Source organism: Notechis scutatus, chromosome Z, assembly GCF_049901735.1.
Source record: "Notechis scutatus isolate UNSWTSFEM ecotype Mainland chromosome Z, rNotScu1.2, whole genome shotgun sequence".
Taxonomy (NCBI): Eukaryota; Metazoa; Chordata; class Lepidosauria; order Squamata; family Elapidae; genus Notechis; species Notechis scutatus.
In genome coordinates, this window is record NC_142025.1 from 106,384,854 (window position 1) to 106,395,882 (window position 11,029).

Below are 11,029 nucleotides of genomic sequence, written 5' to 3' on the forward strand. Positions count from 1 at the left end.
AGTTTTTCTACAGACATAAATACATGAAAATCTACATCGGGTACTGCTGTATTATTGGGAAAAGCATTGATTGGATGAAGGTTTATTAGACAGAAACATCTAAGTTTGTCAACAATGGAGGCTGAATTCTCATGTTTGTCTTTATTATGTACAGATTTAGTTTTGTATAAGCAATTATTAATTGATATGGGAAATGATGTAAAAGATCCTATTGTTGTTTATGAACATAACCAATCAGCAATACAGATGGCTTCAAATATTGCTGTTAAAACAAGAATGAAACACACAGATTTAAGATATTTAAATGTGAGACAATGTGTGCAAAGTAAAATGATTAAGCTAGAATACTGTATGTCAGAAAACAATATAGCAGATCATTTTACAAAGGCCCAAGGCTCTATAAAGCATAAGGCTAGCTGTGAAGATTATGGACTTAGAATGTAAGGTTGTATTTTTTTGACTTTCCCAAAAGGGGAGAATGTTAGGAATATAAGTCACCTAACAGGTATTTCGGTTAGAAATATATAAACCAGGATAAACATTTTAAAATTGTATCTTTAAGAAAATGCAAAACTGTAAGTAGGTGTGGTTTCTCAAACGGCCATAAGATGGAGCCAGAAACCTGGGTTGTTTAGCCTTAGTCTCAGAAGAGAGTGTGAGTAAGTCTCTCTGTTTCCTTCTGTTGGAAAGTATTGTCGTTCCTCCATTTTTCCTAATTGACTGATACTACTGGATTTAATGTAAGTCTGTTACTGAACTGTTTTTTGACACTGGACTCTGATATTTGGATTATCCCTGGATTGAAAACTGACTGATTTAACTTGTGAATGATTTTGGATTGCTTATTTTGGACTTTGCTTAAACCTTTCTGGAAGTAAAAACCTACATTTACTGTACAGTGTATCTGTATGCTGTGTGTGTATTATTCAAACACTACTCTATACGTCTCCCTGTATGCGCTCATTCTCCTAACGGGGAATTACCTCAACAAAAGCAACCAGATGAGCAGCTGGCAGAGAGTGGGATGGTTAAAAGACAGCCCTGAGGCTTCAGATGGGGAGATGTAGCCAGTCAGCAGTGAGGAAGGGGAACTGCCTTCTCTACCTGATCTGGGAACCCACAGATCAGAGAAAAGGCAAGTGCAGTGGAGGTCAGGCTGACTACCCATGAGTTAGCAACCTCATCCCCCACCTCCTTAATGGTCTGCACCAGGAGCTAGCTATTTAGAGCAATGAAAGGAGGGGAACAATCCTGGAAACAATGTATCAGTTTCCTGGCTGTGTGTGCTCCTGTATTTGTGACTCTTGCCTTGAGATTTAGATAATGTTTCACAGACTCTGGACTTGTCTATTACTCATGGATTTGCTTTGACTTTGTAGACTTAGCTTTGCTTCTTGGGCTCAACCTTTGTATTTGAACTTGTGTTGGATTTGGGGACTTGTCTTGGTTTCAAGGGCTTACCTTGACTCAGTATACTTGCCTTGCCTTGAACTCATTGCAAGTGTTTTGTTTGTTGGTGAAGGGAATTTCTGGGGAATATTAATTCAGAATCTTCACTAAAGATTCCTAAACATGTAGGGGCATGAGAGTGGAACAGCACAGAAGATTTCTGATGCTACCTGTCAACTTTCCACAAAGAATTTCAGTGTGGAAACCAGTAGGTAGTCAGCAGTCACTTCTGCTCCCACTGCTTTTTTGCCCACACATGATTATTCTGGTTCTCTGTTAAAATAAATAAATATTTCTGAAATAATAACCCAATGCAGCATAGAGTTGTCAAGCCTATTTTAAATTTTCTAACATTGACTACTTTTTAAGTTTTTTTGACAAATGTTTTTAAGTCTTTATTTTTTCTTTATTTCTTTTTAATTCAGAAAAAAATAGTTCATCAAGTGAATTTTTTATCCTCAGAAAACCTCTTTTTAGCTGTTGATTAGTTTATCTAAAAGTGATTAAGAAATGAGGCTTGTGAGAATCTTATATTCCTTAGAATTTCAAATAATTAAAAGAGTTTATTTGAAGAATTCTAGTTTAGGAAATGATAGAAGGTCCACTTGTGATACTGAACCATCATAGCTGCAATATCTTTCCAAAATTTCTATTAACCAAAAAAGGGTTGTTTTTTTCTCCACATTTTCTTCATTGTTAGTTTAACCTCCTGATTTCTCAGTGTATAAATAAGTGGGTTTAAAACTGGGGTAATTGCACTATATATGAGTGTTATTATCATATCCTGGTTTGATGAATTACCCACAGTGGGAATCATATAATTAAACAATACAGGAATGTAAAGTAAAGCCACCACAGTTAGATGGGATCCACAGGTAGAGAAGGTTTTTTGCCAACCACTTCGTGTCTTAACCTTTACAAGAAGGAAAGTAATAATATAGAGGTAGGAGAGGAGTATGAAAATAAAAGGACCCATAACAATACAAGTGGTCACAATACTGAGGAGCATAAGATTAATGTATGTGCTATCACAGGCCAGTTTCAACAAAGGCTTGATGTCACAGAAAAAGTGTTCAATGTGATTTGATCCACAAAAGGGGAGGTGAGCAGTCACCATTGCATGCATCAAGGCATGGAAAAATCCAGTGCACCAGGCAGCTGCTGCCATTAGGAGACAAATTTCTTTTCTCATGATGACCATGTACCGCAGAGGATCACATATTGCAACACAGCGGTCATAAGCCATGATTCCAAGGAGAATGACTTCGCTACTTCCCAAGAAATGGAAAAAGTGCAGCTGGACCATACAGCCCTTGAAAGATATTGTGTGCAACTCTGAAAGAAATCCAGCTAGCATATTTGGTACAGTGACTGTTGAAAAGAAAATATCAAGGCAGGAAAGATTTCCAAGGAAAAAATACATGGGAGTGTGAAGGTGTGGTACAGATAAAAGTATAAAAATAATAGCACCATTCCATACTAATGTAGCCAAATACAAAAGCAGGAAGATTGTAAATAGAAGACACTGAAAATTGGAGTGACTGGTCAAACCCATTAAGATGAATATATTTACTTCTGTTTGGTTTCCCATCACTAAAAAAGAAAGAAAACAGCAACAAAAATGAGATGTTAATTACAGATAAATATTCCTAGTCAAACCATAGACAACTACAATGATCTAATACATATCGATTTTACAGAAGACAATGTTGAAAAAGCACTACACAATCTAAAACCATTTCTATCTATTGGACCGGATGGAATATGTGCCTACTTCCTAAAAAAGCTATCTACTGCCATAGCCGAACCTCTAAGCATAATCTTTGAAAAATCTTTCAGGACCAGCTCCTTGCCAAACCTATGGTCACAAGCCACAGTCATCCCCATCTTCAAAAAAGGAGACCCCAGCCTATTTGAAAATTATAGACCAATCTCTTTTTGCTGCATCACCTGTAAAGTCATGGAATCAATTATTAACTAATCCATTATCCTCCACTTAGAGACAAACAACCTACTCTCTAATAAACAATTTGGTTTCAGAAAAAAAAACTATCCTATAATCTGCAACTCTTACACTGCAAAAACATATAGACTACACAACTTGATCAGGGCAAAGCAATAGGCACAATTTATATAGACTTCTGTAAAGCCTTTGATGTAGTGATATGTGACAAACTACTCCTAAAACTAAAATCTTATGGTATTTCTGGATACCTGCATAACTGGATAGAAGCATTCCTGGAAAACAGACAACAAATGGTCAAAATTGGGAGTGTCCTATCAAATTCTGTACCTGTCAACAGTGGTGTCCCCCAAGGCAGTGTTCTAGGACCAACTCTCTTCATACTCTACATAAATGACCTCTGTGATCATATTAAGAGCAACTGCATTCTTTTCACTGATGATGTAAAGCTATTCAACACCACTGAAAATACTGCTACCCTTCAAAAAGACCTCAACTATGTATCAGAATGATCAAACAAATGGCAACCTCAAATCTCAACAAATAAATGCTCTGTATTACATATTGGCAAAAAAAATATCAGAAAATAAAATACAATCTGAATAGTCAAGTCCTTGTTGATGATCCAAACTCTGTAAAGGATCTTGGAGTACTCATCTCTAATGATCTAAGTGCTAGAGCCCACTGTAATTACATAGCCAAAAAGGCATTAAGAGTTGTTAACCTTATCCTGCATAGCTTTTTCTCAAGTAATATCACACTACTAACTAGAGCATACAAAACTTTTGCTAGACCAATACTTGAATACAGCTCATCAGTCTGGAACCCGCATTACATATCTGATATTAATACAGTTGAGAAAGTCTGGAAATACTTCACAAGAAGAGTCCTCTACTTATTGCAGAATACCTTATGCCACCAGACTTGAAATTCTAGACCTAGAAAATCTAGAACTATAATGCCTTTAGTCTGATCTAAGTATAGTACATAAAATTATACATTGCAATGTCCTACCTGTCAATGAATACTTTAGCTTCAACCATAACAATACAAGAACACACAATAGATACAAACTCAAGGTTAACCACACCAAACTTGATTGCAGGAAATATGACTTCAGCAACATGGTCAATGTCTGGAATACTCTACCTGACTCTGTGGTTTCTTCCCCAACCCCAAAAACTTTAACCTTAGACTGTCTACTATTGACCGCCCCTTTCCTAAGAGGTCTGTAGGGAGTGTGCATAAGTGCACCAACGTGCATACTATCCCCGTCCTATTGTTTCTTTTTTTATTCATATCCATTTCATTTATTCATAATCATGCTTATGCTTATACCTGTTATCTTATAATCACTTGACAAAATAAATAAATAAATAAATAAATAAATTTATAGAACATTAAACTTCAGCTACTTTAAATCCATCTCACTTCTGAGCATGACAGTGACAGAATGATAGGACACAGATATGTAGATAAAGAAAAACACAATTTTGCTGATGATGCCATTGTGACAGATCTACAATGGCAAAAATGATGGTGTCATCCTAAACATATATTTTAAAAATATGTATTTTCCTCTGCCACTTTGCAGAAATAGTAGAATGATTTTGTTGACTATGGAAGGAGAAAAATGACCTCCTCAACTAGTTTTAATTTTATACTAATTATTTCTGGGTTAATATTCTGGTTTTTGTTCTCTTTAGATCATAGTCGTCTAGGTTTCCAGATTATGAAATTATTTATTAATTGAGATGCACTTTTAGTGCTCATTAGTGGTTCTTTAGTTTTTTTGTTCAATCATCAATGTTTTTATCCCAGCAATATGCTATTCTGCCGATAAAAATAAATCAGTGAGAAACATTGTCATCAGACATTGAAACAAACAGTCCACCTTATTAAAGAACCAAACAAAATCATGAAAATATTGAGAATTTATTTAGACATCATGAAAGGCTAGAGATTAATTATAAGATGCAAGATATTTTGAACCTGTTATACATGATTATGCTGTAGAATTTTGTTGGCATGTTATGAAAGCTGCCAGCTGTTAATCCCATTTCCATGTTTCTTTTTCCCTTTTATTTTCTTCCTGCGTTATTTTAAAGATCCTTCTTTAAGATGTAATATCTGACACTGTCCTTCTCCTACAATAATGGTTTCATATCACAATCAAAACTAACACACATACCCTCAGTTCCTCGCCAACTGAGGTATGCATGATGTTGTTTTGTCTGTATGAATATCTAAAAAGGTAGCAAACTACTATTGCTGAGAGTAGATTCACTGCAGCAAGTATAATGTCCTATTTGCTTTACAAGATAGATTTTTACATTTTGGGGAAAATAGGAGGAGGAAGGATATTAGGCATGTCTGCTACCTTGAATTATTTATAAAAATGCTAAAAAGGTAGGAAATCAATAAATCAATCAATAAGTAAATAAATAAATAAAATGCTTGCTATGCAATATTTCATTTTTTAAGCCAACAATCAAAACTGGTAAATAAAATCTCTGCAGAACTTTTCAAAATATACCCATATTTCTTCCCTGGCAATGCCTTTGTCAATCAGGAAAGTTGAGAAGGATATCAAAAATTTTGTGTTGTCAAAACAATAATTATATCATACAGCTAATACCACCTGGATTAATATATATTAGATGTTCACATATCTTGCTTTTTTTCCTTATTGTTTAGGCATGTTTAGCATATATTTGCCTGTCTCAAAAATAAGTACCTGTATATTATTTTTAAAGGTAAAATAATTTGTCAAACATATGTCCTGAGTAATATTTTGAGTAAGTGAAATATCTAAATAATTCATACCTTAATGAGACATCTTTCTCACTAAATAAGAGGAAATTATAACTGAAGATAAATTTACCCAAGAGTCAAAGAAAACAACAGGGTGTAATTAGAAGAGATGCAAATAATCAACCTTCTTTATAGAAAGTATCCTGAATGATTTTCATCTTTGCAAAATATGTTTGCCTTATAACTTCATTTCTTGCCATTAGGGAAAAAAGTAACTACCAATGGTTGTGAAGGAATACATTTATTGAATTAAATTATGCATATAATTCATGTAGCCAATTATTTAACAATAATTTAATGGATAAATTTATTATTTCCCCAGATGTTAAAATGAATCTCTTTTTATTTTCAGCAAAAAGTTATACAGGAAATATACAAGCTGGTGATTCTTGAAAGTATCATTTGATATAGTAATAAGGACTAAGCATGCATGAAATAATCTGATTATAGTTCAAGGCAAGAAACAGATAACAGATAATCAGAGTTGGAAGGGACTTTGTAGGTCATCTAGTCCAACCCCCAGCCCAAGAGGGAGACCCTATACATTTCTGACAAATGGCAGTCCAATCTCTTCTTGAAAGTCTCAAGGGATGGCACTCTCACAACTTCTGAGGGCAAGGTGTTCCATTGGTTGATTGTTCTCACTGTCAGAGAGTTTCTCCTTATATCCAGGTTAAATCACTCCTTGTTCAGTTTCCATCCATTATTTCTTGTCTCGCCTACAGGGACTTTAGAAAATAGCTTGACCCCTTCCTCTCTGTGGAAGCCCCTCAAATATTGGAAGACCTCTATCATGTCTCCCCTGGTCCTTCTCTTTACTAGACTAGCCAAGCCCAGTTCCTGTAATCGTTCTTCGTATGTTTTAGTCTCCAATCCCCTAATCATCCTGGTTGCTCTTCTCTGTACTTTTTCTAGGGTCTCAACATCTTTTTTTATAATGTGGTGACCAAAACTGGATGCAGTACTCTAGGTGTGGTCTTACTAAGGCCTCCCTTGATCTTGATTGTATCCCTCTGTTAATACAATTTAGGATTGCATGAGCTTTGTTGGCTGCTGCTGCACACTGCTGGCTCATATTTAGCTGGTTGTTCACTAAGACTCCAAGATCCCTCTCACAGTTACTGCTATTGAACCTGGTTTCACCCAGTCTATATGTATACTTTTGGTTTTTCTTGCCTAAGTGTACACTTTCAAGCACAATATTATTCATCTTTCTGTTATAGGTAATCACATTCTTCAAATACATAGATCAAAACAAAATCTGTGGTTTTTTTAAAGGGGCTCAAAGTGGTATAGTGCATGAATCTACATTGTATTTCTTTTTCTCATCATTCTAAATTTAGTAACCTAATTATAAAATGCTTCCACATTTATTTATTTTTAAAAAGTGGAGTGAAACTATGTTGGTGATTAAATGATTTATAAATTAGTTGATTGACTTTGCACTTGTTATGGTTCATACAAGATTAGAAGTGATTAAAAGTATTGGGCTAGAAACTGATAGAGTTCTAGTCCTACTTTAGGTATGAAGCAAATTGAATGACCTTGAACCAAACATTATTTCTCAGATGTCACATTAAATATTTTTCTAAGAAATCTGCAGCAACTTTTTCATGCAGTTTCAAGAGTCAGGACTGACTAGAAAGTGAAAGAAAGGAGGAAAGAGAGGGAGAGAAGGAGAGAGGGAGGGAGGATCCATACAATCAGGAAGCAAGTAGTTAAAAGTTTAATGCAATGGTAGAATAAAAATAAAATAAGAAATCCACAATACAATTTAAATGGTATGGAAAAAGCATTTATCTGTACTGATTTCTTGCCACGAGTGACGCTTCTCTTTCCCTCTCTCATCCATAATGCAATGTGTGAATGACCCCCCACCCCCTATGCCTTCGCGCATGCACTCACGATTCCACGCACCCCACACCTCTACGCATGCATGTGCAACCCCTGTCCCTCTGTGCATTCATGTGCACCCCCATGCAACCCATATCTTTGTGCATGTGCATGCATCTCCCATGCATGCCCCACCCCCCGCGCATGCACAACATGAGCTGGCTGGCAGGAGGCACGCATGCATGCACAATGAATCTGATCCACAGCGATGGCTCGTGTGTCAGCAGAGATGGCTCAGTGTGCCACTTCCGGCATACGTGCCATAGGTTCACCATCACGGCTATAGAATATATAAGTTACAAAGTTGATAAGAATGTGAACAATCAAGAATGAAATTTATAAGCACCATTTTGTATCTCTAAAATGTAAAAAATGTTCTGTCAAGAAACTTTGCAATGCTTTTTACAATGTATTTTTTTCTTCAGTTATTAAACATGTAGGTCTAGAATTGGGGTAAGTGCCAAATAAATCTTTAAAACTATGTGCAAATAAATTAAAATGATCAGTTGTACAAATTTACCAAAGAAATGGGAATAAAACATTTAGTTTAATGTAACAATGCATTTGAAAGCCCTGGAGTTGGACCCTGAGTCATTATAACATGACATTAATGAAGGAAGGGTATGGAAAGAATTTGGATGGGTGGATTCAAACTATAAGAATGCTTTAAAAATTTTAATCACCACTTCCTTTATTTTCAAAGATACAGGCATTTAATCCCTTTCAAAATGAAGATTTTTGTTTATAATCTTTCTTATAGCAAATTTGACTTCTTGATTCCTCAGTGTGTAGATCAGAGGATTTAAAACAGGTGTTATTATACTGTATAATACAGAAATGATCATATCATTTTCAGAAGAATCACTAGCAGAAGCAACCATGTAGTTGGAAAGTACTGGAATATAGAAGATGGCCACCACACTCAGATGGGATACACAGGTGGAAAAGGCTTTCCAACGGTTCCGCCATGACTGAACCTTGAAGAAGAGGAAGGAGATGATGTAAAAATAGGAGAGAAGTGTGAAAAAGAAAGGACTCAGAGCAATAGAACCAGTGACAAGTTTCAGCAGGATGAGGTTGAGGGTTGTGCTACTGCAAGCTAATTTAAGTAGGGGTTTAATGTCACAGAAAAAATGTGCAATAAGATTAGGGCCACAGAACCATAGCTGAGAAGTCACCACTGTATGCATCAAGGCATGAAAGAAGCCAGCAGCCCATGTGGTCCCAGCTAGAGTAATACAAGCCCATTTACTCATGATGACAGTATAACGCAGAGGATGACAAATAGCTACGTATCGATCATATGCCATGATACCCAGCAGTACAGCCTCACTACTGCCTAGGAAGTGGAAAAAGTGCAATTGAGTGAGGCAGCCAATAAAGGAGATTGACTGATTCTTTCTAAGGAAGCCGCTTAGCATTTTGGGCACAGTCACAGTAGAGTAGCATATATCCAAGCAAGAAAGGTTCCCCAGAAAAAAATACATGGGTGTGTGGAGACGAGGCTCAACCAAGGTGACTCCCAGAATGGCCCCATTTCCTAATAAACAGGCTACATAGAACAGCAGGAAAAATGTGAAGAAGACCTGTTGTAGCCTGTGGTCCTTTGTTAGACCCAGAAAAATGAACACTTCTGTCCTGTTCTTCATCTCTGCAAATAGGGAAAAAAAGTTAGTGATTTGAGAAAGCATTACTGTACCTAATATGGCAATGTTAATCATTTTCTAGAAGATGTTGCTATTCAATCATGAATCATCTATTTAAATTCATTCTGTAGAAAAATATCTCCAATATACCTACGACCATTAAATTTGTATGTGAGTCCCTGTGTTTGTTTCCATGGAGTAGACAGTTTGGAATCCCTATACTTTACTTGGCAAAGCAAAGTTTTAAACAAGTATACAGAATTTTTTGCATGCATGTACTTTCCCGTCTCTAAATCCTGTCTATCAAACCCCAAAGCACTTCTTTTCATTTGTTATTCTTATTCATAATATAAGGTTTCTCCTTTTGGGCAACACATGTCCAAACCATAGATGCTTATATACAATGCCTGCTTTAGAGAACATTTGTTTCTAGTGAACAGTGCCACAAAAATAAAGTGTAATTGTACTCACATTTGAATTAATTATCTGGTGCTCTCATTCCTTTCAAAACACAACGTGTCTTCACAGAATGTGCTATTTGTATAAAATATTAAACTTGTTTAAAATTGGGTAGGATCATTTTCAATTCAATATTTTGCAATAAAAGCATTTTCTTATCATGGTAGATGAACTAGGATAGTAAATGTGATTTATTTGAGCCTTGAATTTTCTATAAACACAGTTGTTGCAAAGAATATTGTCCAAACCCAGAAAATGAAATAGACATTTATAATCTCATATTAAATTGTTTATCAGTACTTCCATACCACTGATCAATCTCAAGTCCAATTCTGGGCCATTCTATTGACTGTAAACAGGGTAAAGCCTACATTGTACATTACAGATTATATTTCTAAGCCTGTTTTATGGAGAATCACATGAAACTGGCCAGCACTAGGCAGATAAGAAACACTGTTATATTTTCAATGTTACATATTAATTCCATACATATCTTCATACAGATTAAGTTCATACAATATAGTAGACAGGGTTGAAAATAATTTGGCAACATATGTTTTAATCTTAAAATTTTAATTCTCTCAATAAATGGCCTTCCTTCTCATGGAATGCCTCTGTCTGGAAAGCCTAGGCTGAAATAATCATAAGATTTTTCTGAAATACTCTTTGAGAACAAAGAACTCTTCAGGGATATCATATTAGAATTAGCTAAATATACAAATAGAGAGATGGATTAATAAGAGTTAGTTTTTCATCTCCTGCTTACCATTATATTTTTATATTCACTCACCTATCAATCGTATCT

The 11,029-nt window shown here is 35.5% G+C and overlaps 1 protein-coding gene and 1 pseudogene across 1 annotated transcript; both read right to left on the reverse strand.

Moving 5' to 3' along the window:
- Positions 1–2,150: 2,150 nt before the first annotated feature.
- Positions 2,151–3,040, reverse strand: LOC113427461 (olfactory receptor 12D1-like; annotated as a pseudogene).
- Positions 3,041–8,832: 5,792 nt separating this feature from the next.
- LOC113427464 (olfactory receptor 12D1-like) lies at positions 8,833–9,768 on the reverse strand. The gene has a single exon (XM_026689978.2). The coding sequence runs from the start codon at positions 9,766–9,768 to the stop codon at positions 8,833–8,835; it is 936 nt and encodes a 311-aa protein (XP_026545763.1).
- Between the last annotated feature and the right edge of the window lie 1,261 nt (positions 9,769–11,029).

What these genes read in the sequence shown, in the direction of transcription:
- LOC113427464 (XM_026689978.2), bottom strand. Translation starts at nt 9,768, where the DNA reads ATGAAGAACAGGACAGAAGTGTTCATTTTTCTGGGTCTAACAAAGGAC.